This window comes from Canis lupus, chromosome 5, assembly GCF_003254725.2.
Source record: "Canis lupus dingo isolate Sandy chromosome 5, ASM325472v2, whole genome shotgun sequence".
Lineage (NCBI taxonomy): Eukaryota > Metazoa > Chordata > Mammalia > Carnivora > Canidae > Canis > Canis lupus.
Genome location: NC_064247.1, coordinates 69,972,220 through 69,995,507, shown reverse-complemented (window position 1 = coordinate 69,995,507; position 23,288 = coordinate 69,972,220). Strand labels below are relative to the sequence as shown.

Sequence of the window (23,288 nt, the reverse complement as noted above, 5' to 3'; positions counted from 1 at the left end):
CATTTTCCAATGGATTTGAAAAAAAATCATTAATGTAGTTGTCTGGCTTTTTATATATATATATTTTGGTTGTTGTTGTTTTAAGTATGATGAGAATGATGTTCTATGTAGCTCTCTATCCCTGAGTGAAAGCTAGAGGTGCCACAAGTTTTTTTCTCACAATTGTTTGAGTCAGAATCCAAATCAGATTTGTGTATGTTCCATAAGTCTTTTTTGTTGTATATTTTCTTCCTCTTTTTCTGTCTTTTTGTTTTTCCTTGCTATTTTTTTCTATTGTCAAAGACACTGGGTTGTCTATCTTATAATGTTTCCTATAGTCTGAATTTTACTGATTGCATTCCTGCAGTATGGCTTAATATGGTCCTCTTGTCTACTGTTTTTCCTGTAAATTGGTAGTTAGATCTTGAGGCTTCATCAGAATCAGGTTTATTTTTCCTTGTAAATTCATAATCTGAGTATTTCTTTTGTGTGTGTGTGTTATTTATCAGCTATTGGTGCTCAATGCCTACCTTTATTAATTCATTAGGGCTTTTTGAAAGCCATTGTTTTTACTGTAATGAAGATTACAGTAAAAATCTGTAATGACTTTTTCACAATGGGTTTGCCACCAGAACACAGGTGTCATGAAAACCACCGCTAAACCTAAACCAAAATGGGAAAGGAGAAGACTCACATCAACATCGTCGTCACGTAGATTCGGGCAAGTCTACCACTACTGGCCATCTGATCTACAAATGTGGTGGGATCGACAAAAGAACTATCGAAAAATTTGAGGAGGCTGCTGAGGTGGGAAAAGGCTCCTTCAAGTATGCCTGGGTCTTGGATAAACTGAAAGCTGAACGTGAACGTGGTATCACCATTGATATCTCCCTGTGGAAATTCAAGACCAGCAAGTATTATGTGACCATCATTGATGCCCCAGAACACAGAGACTTTATCAAAAACATGATTACAGGCACATCTCAGGCTGACTGTGCTGTCCTGATTGTTGCTGCTGGTATTGGTGAATTTGAAGCAGGTATCTCCAAGAATGGGCAGACCCGTGAGCATGCCCTTCTGGCTTACACACTGGGTGTAAAACAACTAATTGTTGGTGTTAACAAAATGGATTCCACTGAACCACCGTACAGCCAGAAGAGATACGAGGAAATCGTTAAGGAAGTCAGCACCTACGTTAAGAAAATTGGCTACAACCCTGACACAGTAGCATTTGTGCCAATTTCTGGTTGGAATGGTGACAACATGCTGGAGCCAAGTGCTAACATGCCTTGGTTCAAGGGATGGAAAGTCACCCGTAAAGATGGGAATGCCAGCGGAACCACACTGCTTGAAGCCCTGGATTGCATTCTGCCACCAACTCCTCCAACTGATAAGCCCTTGCGTCTGCCTCTCCAAGACGTCTACAAAATTGGTGGTATTGGTACTGTCCCAGTGGGTCGAGTGGAGACTGGTGTTCTTAAGCCTGGAATGGTGGTCACGTTTGCTCCAGTCAATGTTACAACTGAAGTAAAGTCTGTTGAAATGCACCATGAAGCTTTGAGTGAGGCTCTTCCTGGGGACAATGTGGGCTTCAATGTCAAGAACGTATCTGTCAAAGATGTTCGTCGTGGCAACGTGGCTGGTGACAGCAAAAATAACCCACCAATGGAAGCAGCTGGCTTCACAGCTCAGGTGATTATCCTGAACCATCCAGGCCAAATCAGTGCTGGATATGCACCTGTGCTGGATTGTCACACAGCTCACATTGCTTGCAAGTTTGCTGAGCTGAAGGAAAAGATAGATCGTCGTTCTGGAAAGAAGCTGGAAGATGGTCTCAAGTTCTTGAAATCTGGGGATGCTGCCACTGTTGATATGGTTCCTGGCAAACCTATGTGTGTTGAGAGCTTCTCTGACTATCCTCCTCTGGGCCGTTTTGCTGTTCGTGACATGAGACAGACGGTTGCTGTGGGTGTCATCAAAGCAGTGGACAAGAAGGCAGCTGGAGATGGCAAAGTCACCAAGTCTGCCCAGAAAGCTCAGAAGGCTAAATGAATATTATCCCCAATACCTGCCACCCCAGTCTTAATCAGTGGTGGAAGAACGGTCTCAGAACTGTTTGTGTCAATTGGCCATTTAAGTTTAATAGTAAAAGACTGGTTAATGATAACAATGCATCGTAAAACCTTCAGAAGGAAAGGAGAATGTTTTGTGGACCATTTGTTTTTTTTGTTGTTGTTGTTTTTTGTTTTTTTTTGTGCGTGTGTGGCAGTTTTAAGTTATTAGTTTTTAAAATCAGTACTTTTTAATGGAAACAACTTGACCAAAAATCTGTCACAGAATTTTGAGACCCATTAAAACAAAAGTTTAATGAGAAAAAAAAATCTGTAATGAAAATTCTGTAATGAAGATGAAGAAAATGAGGCTCAGAGAGATTAAGTGACTTTACTAAGTCAATACAGCCAGTTAGTAAAAGTTGTAGCCAAGCCTGGAACCTGTGTTTTAGGAATGCAAGCCCTATTTGCTTTCTATAAGCATATTGCCTTTCTAGGCATTGCATTATTAAGCAATAGGAAGATCAATTTTCCATCCCTAGGTACATGAGGCATATTCATCTCTTTTAGGAAGATTGAATTCTGTTTTGCTTAGAGGCATAGGACCATACCAAGTGATTATTCAAAAAAAATTTTTTCCCCTCAAGTTCTGGGTTACATTCCTTTTTATGGATACAATTAAATTTTTTTTCATGCTAATTCCAGTTCTGGAATGGTGTCTAAACTCAACTCTGAATCCTGAACATATTTGGGCTTCTGCTTGCATTTCCAGTGCTACAGAAGAAAAGACAACAAGACAAACAGATGTAAATTAAGACCTATAAAGCAATTTGTTTCTTTTTTATACTGCATTCAAGACTTGCTACTAAAATTTCCCTTCAGCTTGGAGAGAGAGAGAGAGAGACAGGAAGGAGAGAGAGAAAGGATAATGTTGTGATTGGTTTTTATCTACCACCTAAATTTTTCATGAGTTTATATTTAAGGTGATACAGCATCTCTCTTTGGGGGGCAAGCAATTCCATGAATTATTGGTTAGAGTTTTGTAGGGACAACTGAAGAGAAAGGCATTTTTAACTCTATAAAAAATAGATGTATCATGTTCAAATCAACCAGGGACAGACATCTATCTTGACCGAAACATTCACTTTTCAACACAAGTGGATATACTTCGATACCCATCCTACATCATCTGATGCATGATTGTGATGTTTCCGAGCTTATTTTCCAAAAGAGGACAGGAGCCTCCCATCCTGCAAGTATTTCTTGAAATCTGTATAATTTATTAAATCTATAATAATAAGGATTATTATTGAAGCAACTTTCAATCTATTTGAAATCCATTTTTTGAATAAGGAAGGATGAATTTGGCTTTACCTTTTAACCACAGGGTTCTGGGAATCCCCAGGCGAATCTGCCTCCTTTGCTTCTTCCCACATAGACTCAGAAATCTTAAATATGAATATACTTTCTGGCCTGTATTAAACATTTTGGCCTGTGTTGGGGCAAATGGAGATATTGGGATCCTGTTGGACACAGCAAAAAATGGAGCAGAGACCCAAACTACCTAACTTTGGAAACAGTGTCAAGAGTCTAGAGCAAGGACTAGAGTGAACAAATGTAAAATCAGGAATTAAATTTAGATCCCTAGAACTTTTAGAATATTAAGGTAGTATAGAGTTGTAATGATTGTCTGGTCCAATCCATTTTGGTGAGATGACTTCCACAAAGTCACAAAATTGCCACTGGCCAAACAGATGTTGAAATTTTGTTCTCTTCAGCTATTCCTTGAACTTTTCTTCCCTCAGCATCTGATTCAGAAACCGTGGGCATGGGGTCTGGCTCTCTTGTTAACCACATCTGTGATCTTGTGCGAATCACTGGTTGTCACGGAAACTCCTTTTCCCTATCTGAAAAATGGGGATAATAATACCTTTCAGATTGTTGTTGATTAAATGGATTTGGAAGCCCTGTGTAGAAGTAAAGCACATGGAGATGTTATTAAAGCTGTGGAATCAAGCTAAGTCTAGTTGGATGTACTCATATTCCTTAGGAAATTTCGAGCTAGATCTCCACTTGACTTCTTCCAGAACACTATGGGTGTGAATCTGAAGTCCATTAATATGTCACACAATAAGAGGTGGTGAGGTGGTCAGCCATTATTACCTCAGTAACATCATCTCCAAGGGCCCACTTTTGATCTGGAAGGAATCTGACTCTTGGAAGTTGCTGCAAGTATTATGTAGGCATCCGTTATCATCTTTCTGCTGTGAGCAAAATATATAGTTAATAGATTTCACTACTGTCTATAGGAGTGTTCACCAGAGATCTTTGGAAAGAGTAATCTTCACATTCAGAAGTATTTTCTCATTATGGATAATGGGATGATGAGGTGAAAAATGATCTTGGCTGCTTAGGATTCTAAAAAGCCTTCAGACTGAATAATGTTTGGTGAATTAGACATAATGGCAGCAAAGAAATAACTCATTTGCTACAAGGTCCACTTAGTTATTTAATCACTTTTACTGTCATACAAATACGCATTCCCATGCGAAGTGGTAAAAAGTTAGTAATGGCATAAAATGCAATTGTATAATGACAGCTCTCTTTTATAAAGGGAGTGCTTCATTTAGACAATTCTGTGCTTGAGACAAGACTTTGTGTGGTGTGTACCAGTGATTGGTATCCCTCACTTTGTCCCTAGATTATTATACATTGTGAAACAGAGAGGCATAAAATTGGTAAATTAGACCTGGATTCTGTTTGTGCTTAAATGAGATCTTTAGTGTGAAAATACTTTGGGAGAATAATGGAGTTATTATTGGATTTATTATTATGGAGTTATTATTACCTTACATTTTTATATAATTTAGGCCAAAGGATGAAGCGGACACTATTAGCCATATCTTCTAAAAATATTACCAGGAAAACCAGTCCTGGAGTGATGACAGGCATAAAAATGCCCCATTTGGATTCTGGTGTCACCTGGAATTATTAACAAAAAGCATAGTTGCCAAATTGTGTTACAGATAAAAGTGTGTGCAGGAACTCAGTGATGTGGGGCAGCCAGTGAGGAGTGAAGTGATTAGAGGGAGCTACAGAAATACCTTGAAGAATGGGAGGAATTTAAGTGTGTTGGGGGGAGGCAAGGGGATTTGGGGGGGGAGCAGGAAGGCAGATTCCAGGCCTGTTTGTTCTCTGAGAAACTAATCAAGGGGAGTGGTTGGAAATGAATAGTTCTGAAAGTTGGGCTGGTCCTAGTATTGTATCCTCGCCCTTCTTTTGGGTCCCCAAGGAGTTTTTAACAGTGAATCAATTTGAGGATCTTGCTCAAAGATGAGTACAAGTGTAGTTGTGACACAGAAGATGCCAGCAGTGGATGGTGAAACTTTTCTTTCCTTTCAGTCTCATTAAACTGTAAAGCAAGTGTTCTCTCCTTTAAAAAGGAGAGCTGTAGTAATTGCCATTGTTCTCCTGGCTCACTCAGCTCTTGTTCTTATCTAGAGCTGTGATAGAGAAGTATCTGTTAGAGCTGTGTCGTCCAATAGAAACATAATGCAAGCCATGTATGCAAGCCACATACACAACTTTAATTACTTGAAAAAGTAAAAACAAATCTGAGGAGGTTATTTTAATATATATTTTATTTGAAATCATATATGTAATCAGTATAAAAATTATTAATAAGATAACTTACATTCTTTTTTCTCAAAACTAGTCTTCAAAATCTTTTTTTTTTAATTTTTAAGAAAGATTTTATTTATTTTTTCATGAGAGACACAGAGAGAGAAGCAGAGACATAGGCAGAGAGAGAAGCAAGCCCCATGCAGGGAGCCTGATGTGGGACTTGATCCCAGGATCCCAGGATCCCAGGATCATGCTCTGGCCTGAAGGCAGATGCTCAACCACTGATCCCCCAAGCATCCAACTCTTGATTTCAGCTCAAGTCATGATCTCAGGGTCGTGAGATCAGGGGGCTCCTCACTCAGTGGGAAATGTCCTTAGGATTTTCTCCTTCTCCCTCTGCTCCTCTCCACCAATCAGGTGCACACATGTTCTCTCTCTCAAATCAATCAGTCAATCTTTAAAAAAAAATACTCATTCAAATATAAGGGATAAAATTAATACCTCATTTGATTTATGAAATATAATACAATTTATAGAAGAGAAAAAAGAAAGTATTCAATTTGTTTATTCCTTAAAGACAAGAAAACTAAAGTATCATTAAAACAAGGTCATTTTTTATACTTATTAGTAAAGCAAAAAATGATAATGTCCAGTGCTGATAAAATTATAATGAAAAGAGTACATTGGTAAAATCCTTTTGAAATGTGATATGACACAATAGAACTAAAACCTTAAGATGATTCCTTTCTTCTCACCTGTGATTCCATATCCTAAGGAAAGAATCCATCAGAAGAAAAGAAAGTATATGTTTCAGAATGTTTATTTCTACTTGTCTATAATAGTGGAAAATTGGGGGGTAGGTAAGCAAACGATACTAGATCACCTCAACCTATAATTATGTAGCCATTAAAGTGGTAATTAGGAAGATTACACAGAAAAATGTCTAAGGCATATTAAGTGGAAAAGAAGAATGCAAAATTTCAAGTGCATTTTGATTACAACAATATGAAACTATATATGCAGACAAAGACTGGAAGGGAGTATATGAAAAAAGATAAAAGCTATGTAAAAGGTGGAGGATTATGAGTGATTTGGTGTCTTTGTTTTACAAATTTCAAGAGATTAGATCAGGGTAGTCAGGAAGGATCATATGCATATATCTCCTCTCCTACCCAAAGTCTCATGAAATGTAAGAAATATGAGAAAAGAAGTTAAATTTATAGTCATCTCTGAAAACCTGAAGGAGCATGAAATGAACTAAGTAATCTGTGGACTTTGGGTGATTGTAAATTCATCCTTGGTAAAAGATGCAACATTCAGGTGAGTGCTAGTGATAATGGAGAGGCTATGCATGTGTGGGAGTGGAGGGTATATGAGAAATCTGTGTACTATCTCTAAATTTTGGTGTAAACCTGAAAATGCTCCAAAACAGTTAAGTCTTAAAAAAAAAAAAAGGAAGTAGAGCTGTGTTTAGACATGGTCTTTAGGATGGTGTTGTAGTAAGTTGTAGCATAAGTAGTATGGTCTTATCCCCTTTGTGTAAAGAAAGTGTTCACATACATAAGTAAACCCATGCAAAAATGATAGGAAGAGCACCCTACAAGGGAGTATGGAATGGGATCACTCATGTTCTAAAATATGTAATTTTGTATGTTTGAATCTTCCACAGGATGAACATATCCCCATATTCAGTATGTAAAACAAATTGAAATGAGAAAAGAAATGACAGAATTTTACTAATTTGTTACCTTTCTACTGTTAAGAATATAAAGTAATATTTTTTTCTATCTATGATGAAAAATGGGAATTTACAAATCATGAGAGTGCCTGAACACGTCCCTTCACAAAAGGCATCTTTAATACTGGCTCCCATTTCCATATAGGTTGGGCTACTTTTTGGGAGCATGGTCTCCAAAGCAGTTTCTTACATCTGTCAGGACTTCCTCATTGGCTCTCCAACCATGTGTTAGAGCTAAGGGGCCTTCAGTTGCCAAGTGCAGGCTGGCAGCTGGCAGCATAGGCTCAAAGGCAGTCTGATGTCCTAATCAGGGTGCTTTGCCTGTAGCACTGGTATTTCAGAAACATTGACAGCTGAGGAGAAAGCCGCAGATAAGCAGCATATCACTGGCCAGAATGGGCTTTCCTATTTTTCGGATTAAATTGAAACATATGCCCAATTGTGAATTTTAAATAGTGTTATCAGAATGTTTGACAGCTCATCCAGGAATATAATATGGTTCTATTGAGGAGGCAGAAGCTTTAATCCAAATCTCAAAGTTTCCCTTTATGCATTGGTAAGCAAGGGGTTATAGGTATAGCTTCTGTATGCCTGGGACTGGTGTATGTACACATGTGTGCCTGTGTGTATGTGCATGCACACTGTCATATGTGTACGTGCATGTGCATGTGTGTGTATGTTACAGCCCCAATCTAAAATATTTAATGCTGTTTTCCTTGAGAACCAGGAAAATATCCCCCAAAGATAAACTTTTGGCATCCAAGCTACATTCTCAAGGTGATGCTGGGCAGGATCGAGGGTTAGTGGGCAGGTGTGCTGGAGAAAGCCCTCCCAGAATTTTTGGGAGGAAATTCTGTTGGCAGTTATGCTGCTTAATGATTTAGAATTCCCATTCTAACCATGCATCATCCATCCATCCACTCAGCAAGGACATTTGTTAAAGAAGAAAGCCACAAAGACATGTAGATTACTGAATGTAGAAAGCAATGTAAGTATCAAACTTTCATGGAATTATTTTTGAAAATGGTTCCTTTCTGTGAATCTTTTAAATGTTAATTTTAACATGATTTTTAAATAACTGATGTATTTATGGCTATAATTTTGTCTTCTTGAAGGGAATAGCTCGGATCATCAAGACGTTGCCAGTTTATACATCCTGTGCAAGATGTGTGGGGCTGAGACAACTGTCAAAGGAGGTGTGTGTGTGTGTGTGTGTGTGTGTGTGTGTGTGGTTGCAGTTATGTGTATGTGTGGTTGTGGTTGTGTCTATATGATTGTGGTTGTGTGTGTTGTGTGTGTGTGTGGTTGTGGTTATGTGTGTGTGAGTTTGCAGTTATGCATATGTCTGGTTGTGTGATTGTGTGTATATGGTTGTGGTTGTGCATGTGTGTGGTGTTGTGTGTGTGGTTGTGTATGTGTGTGGGCGCTTGCAGTTATGTGTATGTGTGGTTTTGTGATTGTGTGTTTATGGTTGTGGTTGTATATGTGGTTGTGCATGTGTGGTGTTGTGTATTGTGGTGTATGTGTGTGGTTGTGTGTATGTGTGTGTCATGAGGATAAGAAAGATCAGGATTAGATGAGATCCACAGTAAGAGTCTCCATTTTTCCCTCTTTCTTCCCCCCACCCCTTTTTCCTTTTCTCTCTTCTCCTTGCTATTTCTGCCTTCTCTTTTCTCTTCCCCATTTTATTCTATCTCCCTTTTTCACATCTACTATTCTTTTCCTTTTCCCTGCCATCTCTTTTATACGCAGTTATGGGATTTTTTTTTAGGGTTTTATGCTTTTTGAAAGCAAGTTTAGAAGAACTCATGTGAATTACTAGAGTGCTTCAAATCAGAGTTCTAGGAATGTATCCCAAGTATCTCTGACAGAAAATATTCTTTTTTTTTTAAGGTTTTATTTATTTATTCATGAGAGACACACACACAGAGAGGCAGAGACGCAGGCAGAGGGAGAAGCAGGCCCCATGCAGGGAGCCTGACATGGGACTCGATCCCGGGACTCCAGGATCACACCCTGGGCTGAAGGCAGGCGCTAAACTGCTGAGCCACCCAGGGATCCCCCCAGAAAATATTCTTAAACAATGAGTAAGTTATGTCCATAGGAATCATTATGGGTTTTTTTTGGAAAGAAAAAAAAATACTTTTCATCCCAGAAAAATAACGTTTTTACTGGACTTTATTTACTTGAATACAAAGAAATTAAAACATTATAAGCAATTATGACATTCAATAAAGTCTCATATTCTCTGTTCTCCATTTATTTTTTTCTCAAGAAATACCTGAATTCAATTGTGACATTAAATTCTCAAAGTTTACTCATATATTATTAGTGCCTTATTTGAGATTTTGTTTCTGGTTTAAAGCAACAAAGTATTTAGTGTGCACAGATTTTAATTGGCAGCTAGAATGGCCTATTGTCTAAAATTCAGTAACTGAATGCCACACCAGAACATTATAAGACTGTCTAAACTGATCAAAACAAAGATTTCATTATATGTTAGTGTTTGCTGTTGCTCTCTCCGAAGAGGGTGTTGCTCTAGTGAGTTGTTTTGGTTCTTCAGGGAAAAGAAAAAACAAATAGAGTTCAAGATTATTAAATTTTCTGACCTTCTGCTTTTTATGTGAAATGGAGAGAGTAGTAGCACTACTACTTCATAGGTACTCCTACCATTATGAATACAACATATGCAAGAGATGAAGTATGTGAAAAATGCTCTCTAAATATTTGTTATTCAATGCTCAGAACAGAGGTCATGATTCTCAAAGGTTTTGCTCTAAGGTTCATGTTTATGTTTCCAATTTATGGTTTGTTTGAGGCAGCCACGGATGGCCATTGAATTGATGGAATCTTGGTATGTTTATTGAAGATTTTCTGAGAGAATAGTAATATATTCATTTAAAAATTTAAATGTCCATGGTCATTATCTTCAAAGAGTTTCTGGGACTGTGTTTCCAGAGGAGTGCCTGTGCATTATTATTCATCTTCACATTCCTGTTACAGTGCCTGGTTCAAGGTTTATGGTCAGTAAATACTTGTAGCATGACTGGTTCTATAAGACCACTTGCAGAAGAGGATGGTTGTCCAGTCCATTATTAAACAATTAATACTTGGGAATTGAGCACAGAGAGTCCAGAATACTCAAAATGATCCTTTAAGTCAAATGGAAGCAATGGTAGGAGCAGGTTTTGGAGTGGCTCCTTTTTGTTGTTAGCTTCTATAAACACTCAGATTTTCAGGGCTCTTAGATTCCTCAAACCTGGCTTTGGGGGGGCGGGGTACTTCATATATCCAGTCCTAACTGTTCTCTTTTTACCTTCTTTCTCTTCTTCCTCTCATTCCTGACCTTTCTACTCCCATTTTCTCTTCTTCCCAGGGACCGATTTCTTCTCCCTGGCGTCTGTAGCAGCTTGTCAGCCATGAAATTCCATTTGGCTCTACTCCACAATGCGTAGTGGTGGTAGTAGTGCTGGTGGCAGCTTTTGGTCCCAGCAAATAGACTGTTTATATTGCCAGTGTTGATCTTGTCATGACATGGTCACTATTATGATGTTAATAGAGTTTCTGTCTCTTCTTCCACATTGAGCCATATTACTGAATCCCCCTTCTGGTACCCAAGCTTAACATGCACCATGCCCTAGAAGGAGGATAAAGTTGAGATCAGGCTAGAGAAGAGGAAAAGACCATCCCATCACAAGTAAATGAACACACTAACATTTCTGCACAGAGAATATTCAGTTAAGATCTAGACTTTTGTGCCCTGTACACAAACCACCAGAGCTTATCATTATCAGCAGAAGCTGAAGTTACCAGCACCTTTGAAGTTGAAAGAATGATCTTTTCTGGAAGCTGAAAGTGAAGAGAATGAGTCGTACTAACTGAGAGTGAGTTGTGAAAGCAGGCAGAGTTCCAGACTCATTGGTCAGTGGTGAAGGGATCAGAAAGTGCTGCCCAGTGGAAGAAGGGCAGGGAAGAGGCCAACCTATGGTGCTGACAACCAGCAGTTGAATTCCCTGAGTTTTTCCTCTTCAGAAGACTTCCCATGAGCAGCACAAACGGGATCCTGACTTCACCCTGCATGGCTGTGGAATCTTAGGCAAGTCTTTTGAGCTCTCTGAATCTGAACTTCTTAACCATAAAATGAGGTAACAGTAGTTGGATAATATCTGCTCTACCTCTTTCATAGGGTTGTTGCAGGTATAAAAAAGGATGAAAATAAATGACCCTAAGAGTTAATCAAGTGCATATCTTAGGTGAGCCAACAGGTCTCACATAGAAAAGGAATTATGGGTCAAAAGTCAGCATTAACACTCATTTGTAGGTCTCTGCAACAAAATGTATATTTTTTCCTATATTGGAAACTTAATCAGTGTATATAAAAATGATATTCATTGTAAGTCCCTTCAATCCAGAATTGAGTCAATATGTTTTGTAATTAATATAGATACAAAGGAAAACTGGATCTTTAAAATATTCAAATTCACTTTATCAAATTGATATTATATCAGATTCAGGTCTCAGACATTAGCTTGTGATGAAGCATTCTTTTTAGACACTCACTGCTGTCTGTGTCAGTGTTTTTAATAATCTCTTACAAGTGCAGCCAGGGTAAGCTCATCTCTCAGGATACCTCCCCTCTTCAGTGTAGGCCATGGCCATTAGTGCTTAGGAAGCATGGCTGTGACACAGTCACCAGCTTCCCATTTATTGCTGTCCTTGCCTGTCAGCATTCTGACAGGGTACCTTTGTCACTCTATGAGCTGGTTCCTTGACTTTAACATGTAGCCACAGTGGCTTACACTAGTCTCCAGACACCTAGAATCTGGCCTAATTAGCAAGGCCACCCACACCTCTCCCAACTTCTTCCCAGGGGCTTCCCGCAAAGGCCAACCTTGGAGTGAGGTTAGTACTAGATTCATAGCTTGCAAACCTGGCTTTTGATTCTGGCCACTTGTTATACAGGGAGGGGCCTCAGCATTAAGGAGATGAAAACAAATCTGACTCTCAGGAAAGATAAGAGCCAGAGTTGGTGGGCCCAGAGACAAAGCTAGGTATGGACAGGGGGAACTGGGCAATAAGGGGAGGAGGTACAGGTGGCAAGTGATTATGACAGGGTTCTGGTGGCAGGAGAGGCAGATAAATGCAATTACCTGTAGACTCACAAATGTGGCTTTCTCGCTGCAGAACTGTGATCCACAAATGGAGGGATGACCAACAGCCTGGACAATGTGCTGGTTCCATCGGTAATATGTAACTTGATAAGGCTTCTTGGAGGCAAACTCAAATGGATTGATAGTGAAATATAATCTTATTAGTAATAAAAGGAACCTGACCATTACTGAGATGTGTGCATAATGATTAGTTAAGCCTTATGATGATGTACTTAATTCTGATTTAGGAGAGGATATTTCTCCAGGGTAAGAAAGAATGTATGAATATATCAGATTGCTTATTTTCCGTCTTTCAGTTTTGTAGGTAAGAGGATGTTGCATCTAAGTTAAAGGATACACTGAGCTCATGTTGTTGAAAAGAAGGGGCTATTTCCTTGGTATGGATGGGGTTGGATGGAGTCTCTTTCCACAAATAGAAGACCAACTAATGAAGTCAACAGCATAAAAAGATACCATCAATAATAGATAGATACAGATAAAATATAGTTAGCTCTCAATTGTCTATGTGTGTCTTACCTTTTTGTAAATTAACCTATGGCTAATGAATACTAATCTCTCATGGCTGATTACAGATATGCACAGAATGGAATGCAAAGTTGTTGCTAAGTTAGGTTAAGCTAAATGCAAAAGATGTGAAATTCATATTGAAAGCAATTGTTTACTAACAAATCCATTCTTTATTCAACAAATATTAAAGAACACCTACTGTTTATCATGTACTGGAGAAAATATACAGACTCCTTAAACTCATGGAATGGACACTCCAGTGCAGTGGAGATAACCCTACAGCGAAGAGCAATCAGGCAAAATAGTATCCAATAGAGAGACAGTGCCAGTGATCTCAGATTAACAGCATCAGTGTAACATAGAAGCTTGTTTGAAATGTACATTCTCAGCTCAGATCCACTGTAGATGGACTGAATCAGAAACTGTGGGGGAGCAGCCTAGGAATTTGTGTTTTAACAAGTTCTCCAGGTGATTCTGATTCTCAGGATTGAGAACTATGACACACTGTGCACAGAAATAACATGGCAAAATGTAGTTGAGAGTGTGCAGGTATTTCATTTGGACTGGGTGGTGAGGGAAGGCCTCTTTGAAGAGCTGACATATAAGTCAAGACCTGAATGTCAGGAAAACCCATCCATGGTTCCAGACAGAGGGAACAGAGAGGACAAAGACCTTATGTTAGGAATGAGTTGGGAATGAGTAAGCACATTTGAGGGGCAGAAAGGTTGGTATGACTTAAGCATAGTGGTCAAGGGGAAGTATGGTTCAAATTATGGTCAGAAGTATAGGCAGGGCTCAGGTGATGGTAGACAAGGTGTCTCAAGTTTAATGGCCTATGAATCACCTGGGGATTCTGTTAAAGTGCAGATTATGATTCAGTAGGTCTGGGGGCGGGGATTGAGATTCTGCATTTTAGCAGAATTGCTAAATTATGGAGAACCTTCTCCATAATGCCACTGCTCTTCACCCATGGACCACACTGGTGGCAAGAGTATAGAATTTTGCAGTCACAAAAGTCAGTCCGATACCAAAGTTCTGTGTGTGTGTGTACGGGGTTTGGGGTTATTTGTTTTAAATTCTCTGCTCCTGGCTAATCGAGCTTGAACTTAATTAACACTGGGCATTATTAAAGTGAAGGGGCAGTTGATAGGTTCCGGTTGTAATTGGGACAGTTGGGAGGTTTTTGCAACTAATTTAAATGGGAGGGTAGGGGCACCTGGGTGGCTCAGTGGTTGAGCTCTGCCTTTGGCTCAGGTTATGATCCTGGAGTCTTGGGATCGAGTCCCGCATTGGCTCCCCCAGTGAGCCTGCCGTCTCCCTTTGTCTATATCTCTGCCTCTCTCTCTCTGTGTCTCATTAATAAATAAATAAAATTTTTTAAAAGGCGGGGAGGGTAGAGTTTAGTACTTAGTGGCAGAACCTGGGTAGGTGTGGCTTGTCTGAGCCTCAAGAGGGACAGGCTTGCTTACTTCAAAACCCAGCTGTGTCATCCTCCTCCTACTGAGGTCCTGTGCTCTCAGAATTCCTAAACTGACCAATGGAGCCTTTTCCTTATGCTGCCTTTCGTTCAGGGTTTCTCTCACTGTCAACTCCTGCCTCTGTGGCCTTTGGACTATCTAATCCTTTACCTCTCAAGTCCTAGCTTCCCATTTGTGATCCAAATTGTGCATATTTAGGTTTGCTCTCCGCTCATTAACTCTTTCCTGACTACCAAGACCTTGAGATCAGCTGAGGGACATTCCCTCCAGGGGCCAAAGCTGTGGACCTCCAGATGAAGCCCTGTCTCCCAAAACACTGTTTTTCACCCAAATTATTTTGGACCCACTGTGGTAGCCTCATGTTTCCTCATTATATGTTCCTGCCAGATTCAGTGTCCTACCTGTGCTCATGGCATCCAATGATGATATGTCCCTGATTTTTAGTGTCACTGGGGTTGTACTCCCGCCCTGCTATATGACCTTTCCCATCAGCAATCTCAGACTTCCTGGTGGTTAGTTTATTTTAGTTTATTTTATTTTTTGCTCCTCAGCTCTCTGCTGCCCCCTGCTGGGATTCAGGAGCCAGAGCCCTTCGACTTGCTCTACCTTGGAGCTCTTTTGAGGAGTACTGAGTACCCACCCAAGTCCTCTTCCCACATTCATTCTTTCTTTTTCCTGTTTGGCAAACATTAGTGAGGATATTCTATGTGCCAGGAGGTGTACAAGTCCCTGGGATACGAAAGTGGACAAAATGTCCCTATCTCGTAGGAACTCATTGTCTAGAGTAAGACAGAGGTAGATAGCAATTAGAACATGTCTTGAGAAAGACCAGATGACAGAAAGACAGAAGAGGGATGGAAATGGGAGAAAAGAAACCTTAGCACTGCTTGGATAAGTCAGTGAGATTTGGCATTTCAGTTGGGTTTTAAAGGATGGTCAGGAGTGGGCAGGTTGCTGGGGTCTTAGATTTATAGACTAGGAGTGATGGAAAGGATACTAGAGATTGCATTTTGGTTCACTTAATAATGAGCCATCCAGAGTGTTAGAGGACAATGCCATAGATCATTTAAATTCATATTATCTTTGCCTTGAGGTTTAAACACTAGGGTCTTTATAGAGTCCTGCTACCTTGTATTTAAGCATACAAATACCCAAGAAAAATAAGCACCAGGATTTTTCTATTTAAAATCAGGTGAAAAACAAAAACAAAAAACCCAAAACAACAGAAACAACAAAAATCTCTTAAAGAAAGAAAGAAATAGGTTTCCATTAATTTCTATATTTTTTGAAACCTGAGAGATTACATGCTCTGCCTCTTCTAGAAGCTGGGAAATATTTTCACTCTTGTATTATTTGGAATTTCTGTGCTATATACCAAATAATACCAGATTATAACAGTAAATACATTATCCCCAGAAAGATGTTTTGTTTTTGCTACAGGCAAAAAAAAAAAAAAAAATTAGCTCACTAACACTTCGCCCCCCAATTATGCTGTTCTTTCACTAGAGTGCTGCTCATCAAGATAACTGACAATTTCAATTGTTATTTGTAAAAAGTTGACATCCAGGCTGGGCATCTTGCCTGCAGAATGGCACCAGCTGAGGATGAATGGTAAGTTAAGGAGCCTACTTACCTTTCCTCCCTCCCAGCTCCCTCAGCAGGAGGTATAGTAAACAGCATCTGGCTTTGTAACTTCACTGGAGATGCATTGGAGCTCCAAGGAAGTTGAAGTTATTACATTCTTACCTGGATAAAAAATGAAAATGGACAGTCTTCAGCTTATTCTTTAAGAAGCTCATGGCTTGTCATAGAGCATGGCCCTCACCTCACTTCCTTTTATGTCCTCGGTTCCTCTTATAGGATCTAGGTTCTTTTAAATGTTAGAATAATTGAGTTGAATTTTATTGCCCTTTGGACAGAAACACCATCTTTATGGCTTCCTACTTGGTAGTGGTCCTAGAAGAAAGTTTCCTTAGCTGAGTATTCTATGGCACGTGCATAGACTAGTCACAGGACCTATGGAGGGGCCCTGTTTCTCTACACTCACTCACTATGTTCTCTTTTTTGAATCTTCAGGCTGCCCTTAGTTCTTGACACAATCTCTCTAGTATGATTCAGAAAACCACTAACAGCCTTTGCCAGTTCTTCCTTCGGATTCATCTCTTTCCTGGAGTGATTCATTGATAACTGAACTGTGGCAACAAAGATGAGACAGATAGAAAAAGATGTCATGGCATACCGCAGTAAAGCCTATTTGTCCTGGAGTATGAATGCCCAGTGAAAGACGTGTGACAAAAATTGAAGAGAAGACTCTTATGGAAAATCTATACCCTAACTAGAGGGGCAAAATAAGTAAGTCTGAAAGATTGAGCTTTACTACTGAAAGAGCCTCTTACACTTCTACAATAATAGAGTATGGGACTGGAGAGTTTTTAAGAATCATGTATTGAAAATTTGTGTTTTTTTATTATCAGTGGCATATTTATATTTGTTCAGCCACAAGAAACAGATATTCTGACTTTCAGTGGCTTAAAGAGAATAGGGATTTATTATTATTATTATTATTATTATTATTATTATTTTATTATTACACAAAGAAGTCTGGTAGTATTGGCTCAGTGGCTCAAATATGTCAAGACCTATCATCACTGCAATTCTCTTGGGCTTTCTCTGTTGACTGTTGCCTCATGGTTGCAAGAAAGGTGCCATAGTACTAGACCTCATGGTTATGCTTAGGGCAGGAAGAGGGGGTGAAAATAGTTTTGGACATGTTTGTGCCTTTTATAGGAAAGCAAAATTCTTCTAGAAGTTCCTCATATGCCTTCCTCTTGTATCGCTCTTTTTTTTTTTTTTTTTAATTTTTTTTCCTCTTGTATCTCTTTAGCCAGAACTGGGCACATAGGGTTTCCCCTAGACAGAAGAGGAGCAAATAAAATGAGGACTGGATCCAGTGCTGCCATGGACAACATAGAGGGGCTATTAGCAAGAAAGAGGTAGAGATGTAGGCATTAACAGTATCTACCATAGATGGAGAAGCATATCAGTACTCAACACTGGTGGACAAAATATTTTTAACAACACCTCAATGTTGGGGTGCCTGGGTAGCTCAGTAGTTGAGTATCTGCCTTTGGCTCAGGTCGTGATCCTGGGGCTCTGGGATCGAGTCCCACGTCAGGCTCCCGCAGGGAGCCTGCTTCTCCTTCTGCCTGTGTCTCTGCCTCTCTCTGTGTCTTTCATGAATAAATAAATAAAATCTTAAAAAACACCTCAATGTTCATATGACACAAGCAAATTAATGCTAGACTATTATGTCAATTATTATGCCCAATGCCCTGGCAGAATGTAAAACAGATATGGGTTACCTGGTTTTGACCAGTCTGGGTACCTGCAGGTTGCCCTGGTAGTCAGGTAGGGTCATCCCAGTGAGGTTTATTTGCATTATGAGAGGCAATATGCATTTTTGCTTGTTACGATTCTAATGCCTAATGGTATTGAGCTCTATAATAGACTCTTGGCATTTGTCCTGTGACTTTCAAGAACCACCTCAGATGTTCAAAAAAATACTCGTGAGCAACAAACTAACATCAAAATTCAGGCACTGCCTCATTCACCACCTAAATGACTAATTCCCACACACTAGCTCACAGTGGGAGTGATTCAAATTAGTGCCTTAGCAAAATTACAAATTGCTACATGTCATGGTCCTCTAGGATCTCTCACAAATCATTAAAACCATGAATGTTAAATTTGCAGATGGAAAAATGCCTACTGTGCATTCTTCAAAATGCTTTCATATCATCAGTGAAATATTGCAGCATAATGACAAGTTTTTGGTATTTAAGAAAATATCAAAATGGCTACAGTTTTGCTATTTTATTTTATTAAGAAGTGATAAAAAGCCATTGTCCTCTTCAACCTATGCCCTCAGACGTTGTTCCACCTGAGAGATGACCAGGCCAAAGGTTGCACTTCCTTTGTCTTATAGGCTTGAATCTGTGTAGGTAGGGTATTTGGGAACCAGAGTCCTGCTTAAAATAATGACTTTGGGATAGCTGGGTTCAGGCCTTAATAGAAGGGAAGGTAGCCTGGAGGTAAAAGAGAAGCGGAATAAGCTGGGTTATCTAGCTCTGAAGAAAGAGAGATGGCCAACATCAAGGAAAGGGCTGAGAGTCTCCCACCTTTCTCTCTGCACTATCCCATAGTCCCTCTCATACTTCCTCCTTTTTTTTTAACATCCTTCTTCATAGACAGCATTCTGGAAAAAGGAGTATGCTAAGGTACCTGGGTACTTATATCCATACTCATACCTATCTATGTGTATCTACTGATGTTAGACCAACAGAATTGCTGATATAATTATACACTTACAAAAATGGCAAGTTATATCAAAATATGACTGGTATTGCAATCACAAATTTTATTGTCTAAATATAAGATGTACAACAACAGCTTTATAAGAGTGGAAGTCCATGTGTTAATTTAGACATTTGCTTGGTTTTATACACAATGTTCTCTTGAAAATTGGTGGCAAGTGAAATATATAAGACCTAAACAAGATTACATGTGAGTTTTGTTACCAGAGAGCTGAAAAACATTCTCACATCCCTAATCACACCTTGCCTTTTAGGCATTGTCCTCAATGATTCATACATTATGTACATGTTCATAGGGGTGACTAGCTTGAAGTCAATGAGCATCTGATTGAGGCTAATGACATCACTTCCCACAGGCCTAATGATTTCTATCTTTGTCTCAATTGTATTAAGTTAATAAGATCTCTGCTTCTTATCACAGTATCAGCACTTCCATTTTTCTTTTTTCCACTCATTTTTATGACCTAATTAGGAAAAAAATACAATAAAATATTCATATAATTGCACAAACATTGCTTTAATCTTAAAAAATGGGATGCATCTGGGCAGGAGTGCTGTTTGAAATAGCCAACCATGTACAGAGGTAAAAAAGTTCTTATTTATGGAGTTAAATCAATAAAGTTTCAATATATGGATTGTTTAGAAGTTGAAGACATGGAAATGAAACACAACCTATCACAATTTTATAGTTGGCCCTCAGGCATAGATTGTGTGTCCAAAGCTGGGACCAGGAGCCAGTACTCCAAATTAGTGTTCTTTAGTTTATTCAGCAAATAGCTTATAGAACACGTATTATATGCAAGATGCTGTTCTAGGTAGTAACGCAGTTTCGTGTGATTCTGACCTAGATTCTGTAGTGACAATCCTCTGATTCCAAGTTGAGTTTCATCTTTGTAACCCCTCTAATGAGATCTTTATCTTTTTGTCTGATGTTTTCTGCAGTGGTGCTGGTTTTGAAAGAAACTATGTGCTTGCAACATGTGCCAACTTAGATTTTTCTATTGTCTAGTAGTAAAAGCCAGGCCATAGAAAAATCCAAAAAAATCCAAAATCTCTATTAATGTGGTTGCATTACCCTGCAATGTAGACTAGGAGCCTTGGAAGAATCTCTTTTGAGTGATAATGACAAATGTTTGCAGATCCTGCAGCCAAGCATTAAAATTTAGCACTCTCAGGTGGTGACCAAATGGCAAGAGAAGTTTTCTCCTGTTGCTCTACCTCTAATCCTAAGGTTGTTTGTGAAGCTGATGGTCTGGTAGAGAAAAAAGCCCCACTGTGTCTTTCATGAAGCGGCATGGAAAGTGAGTTTGCTCTGTAAATAGTCACAGGCTGCGTTTGTAGAAGTAGGCACCAAGGTCAGAGTTTAGTGTGCAGGATGTTTATTAGCATCAATACATTTGAAGGTAGGAGGAAGAAACAGGGTTGAGTAGAGGGAAAACTTGAACTGAGACACGGTCCCAGGAGAACTCCACCTGACTTCATCAGGGAGTTCATATGAACATATGTTATCCATCTGAGTTGACTCTCAATGGATTGAAACGGCTGAGTCTTTACACCGCACCTGTATTAGTCACTGAGTGTGGGCTGCCCCAGGAAGAATGTGCCTTTGGGCAAGGGTGACTCTCTGTAGCTGAGGCATACCCTGATGGAGTTGATAATTGGGGTGACAGTTGTCCCTTGAAGGGGTATATGGCTATGCATCACTGTAAGATAAAGATCTCAGCAGACCAGGAATAGAGAGGAACTGCCTCAACTTGATAAAGAATATTTATGAAAACCTACATCATACTTAACAGTGAGAAATTGGATTCTTTCCCCCTAAGTTTGAGAGCAAGACAAGGATGTTTTTCCTCATTGTATTAGTTAAGTTTCCCCAGAGATATAGAACTGGTAGACTTCATATATATCTAAAAGAAGATTTATAATGAGGACTTGGCTCATGCAGTTATGGAGGCTGAGATGGCCCGTGATCTGCTGTCTACAAGCTGGAGACCCAGAAAAGCTGGTGGTATAATTCAGTCAGAGTCCAAGGGCCCAAGAACCAGAGTTGCTGATAGTGTAAATCTCAATCTGAGAGCCAGAGCAGATGAGATGTTCCAACTCAATCAGTGAAGTGGGGATGGGAGATGGGGTGGGGGGACATAGAGGTGAGTGGGGTGGGATAGGGTGGGGATAAATCCTTCCTTCCATTGCCTTTTGTTCTATTTAGGCTCTCAACTGATTAGATGATGTCCAGTTATGTTGGGGAGGGCCATCTACTTTACTTATTTCACTGATTCAAATGCTGATCTCATCTAGAAATACCCCTCACAAACATCCAGAAATAATGTTTAATCTGGGCACCCTATGCCAGCTAAGTTAATACATACAAATAACCATCACACTGGCCTGCACTATTTAGCATTGTACTAGTAGTCCTTGGTAGTGCAATATGATAAGAAAAGGAAACAAAAGGTAAATGGATTGAGAAGGAAGAAATAAAACTGTCTTTGCTTTCAGACAACATGATTATCTAGAAAATCACTAAGAGTATACCAAAAAACTCCTTAACTAAAAAGTGGTCTAGCAAGGTCACAAGATAGAAGGTAATATATAAAAATTGATTATTTTCCCAAATACCAGAAATGAAAAATTGGAATTTGGAATAAAAAATTGATAATAGGACCTTAAAATGATATACTTAAGTATAAATCTAACAAATATGTATAGAGAGTACATGTGGCAAACTACAAAACTCTGGTTTAAGAAATCAAAGATCTAAATGAATGGATAGATATTCCATGTTTATGGATTAAAAGACTCAATACTGTTAAGATGTGAAATTTTCCTCAGTTGATCTATAGATTGTATGAAATTCTTATCAAAATCTCAGTAAGTTATTTTATGGATATTGAAGAACTGATTCTAAAGTGTATATGGAGAGGCATAAGACGCAGAGTAGCTAACACAATGTTGAAAGAGAAGAACAACCTGATTTTAAGATTTACTATAATGCTACAGTAATCAGGACAGGGTGATAAGGTGAAATAAGATAAATAGATCAGTGGAACAGGATAGAGTGGAGAAATAGACCTATATAAATATAGTCAACTAATCTTTGACAAAAGAACAAAAGCAACTTGATAGAGAAGGACAGTCTTTTCAACAAATGGTACTAGATCTATTGGAAATCTGTAGGCATAACAAAAAAACAGAAAAAAAGCCAACGTAGACACAGACCTTGCAGTATTCATGAAAATTAATTCAAAATGGATCATAGAGTTAAATATAAACCACAAAGTGGTAAAGCTTCTATAAGATATGTGACCTTTGATTTGGCAATAGTTTTTAGATAAAAAAAACACCAACAACATGATCCATGAAAGAAAAAAAATTGATAAATTGGACATGATAAGTTTGTTTCAAAATGAACAAATTCTACAAAAGACACTGTAAAGAGAATGAAAAGATAAGCTACAGACTGGGATAAAATATTTACAAAATATATATCTGATTAATGACTTGTATCCAAAACACACAGAAAATCCTTAAAACTCAATAAGAAAAAAAACAACCCAATTAAAAAGTAGGCAAAAATCTAAACAGTCACTTAAATAAAGAATATATATGGATGGTAAATAAGTATATGAAAAGTTGCTACATGGGATGCCTGGGTGGCTCAGTGGTTGAGCCTCTGCCTTTGGCTCAACTCATGATCTCAGAGTCATGGAATGGAGTCCCTTATCAGGCTCCTTGTGAGGAGCCTGCTTCTCCCTCTGCCTATGTCTCTACCTATCTCTCTGTGTCTCTCATGAATAAAAAAATAAAATCTTAAAAAAAAAAAAAAGAAAAGTTGCTAATAAACATCATTTGTCATTAGGGAATTCTAAATTAAAAGAGCAATATGATACCACTATATATCTACTAAAATAGCAAAAAAAAAAAAGGAAAAAAAGAAAGAAAGAAAGTCCTAATAGTACCAGTTGCTGGCAAGGATTCAGAAAAAGAAAGCACTCATTTATTTCTGGTGAGAATGCAAAATGGTACTGTCACTTTGGAAGACAGTTTGGCAATTTCTTACAGAGTTAAGCATAGTATTATCATATACTCTAGGGATACAGTCCTAGTTAATTCTGTAACTGATTTGAAAACCTATGTCCACAAAAAAGCCTGCATATGAATTTTTATAGCAGCTTTATTCACAATCGCCCAAACCTGAAAGCAAACAAAATATCCTTCAGTTGTTGAATGGATAAATCATGGTGCATCCATTCAATAGAATATTCCTCAGTGATAAAATGAAATGAGCCACTCAGCGACAAAAAGACATGGGTCAGTCCTAAATGCATATTGCTAAGTGAAGGAAGCCAGTCTAAAAAGGCTACATA

The 23,288-nt window shown here is 38.8% G+C and overlaps 1 protein-coding gene across 22 annotated transcripts in view; it reads left to right on the top strand.

The window, feature by feature from the left end:
• Positions 1-23,288, top strand: part of CDH13 (cadherin 13) — a 1,387,059-nt gene that overhangs the window by 20,929 nt on the left and 1,342,842 nt on the right. For 2 of the 22 annotated variants that reach the window (XM_049110661.1, XM_049110660.1), the window contains exons 1-4: positions 4,180-4,269; positions 8,508-8,588; positions 16,055-16,159; positions 16,625-16,900. The exons of 4 other annotated variants lie outside the window; for them this stretch is intronic. Coding sequence is in view for 7 of the 18 variants with exons in the window: in XM_049110650.1 (XP_048966607.1) it covers positions 12,600-12,635 (36 nt within the window). In the remaining 11 variants the exon portion in view is untranslated. Of the gene's footprint in view, positions 1-4,177; positions 4,297-6,832; positions 6,975-8,317; positions 8,381-8,507; positions 8,589-10,978; positions 11,489-12,576; positions 12,636-16,054; positions 16,160-16,624; positions 16,901-23,288 lie in introns of those variants that run through there. 16 more of the 22 variants (XM_049110649.1, XM_049110646.1, XM_049110647.1 and 13 more) reach the window with 16 other exon arrangements.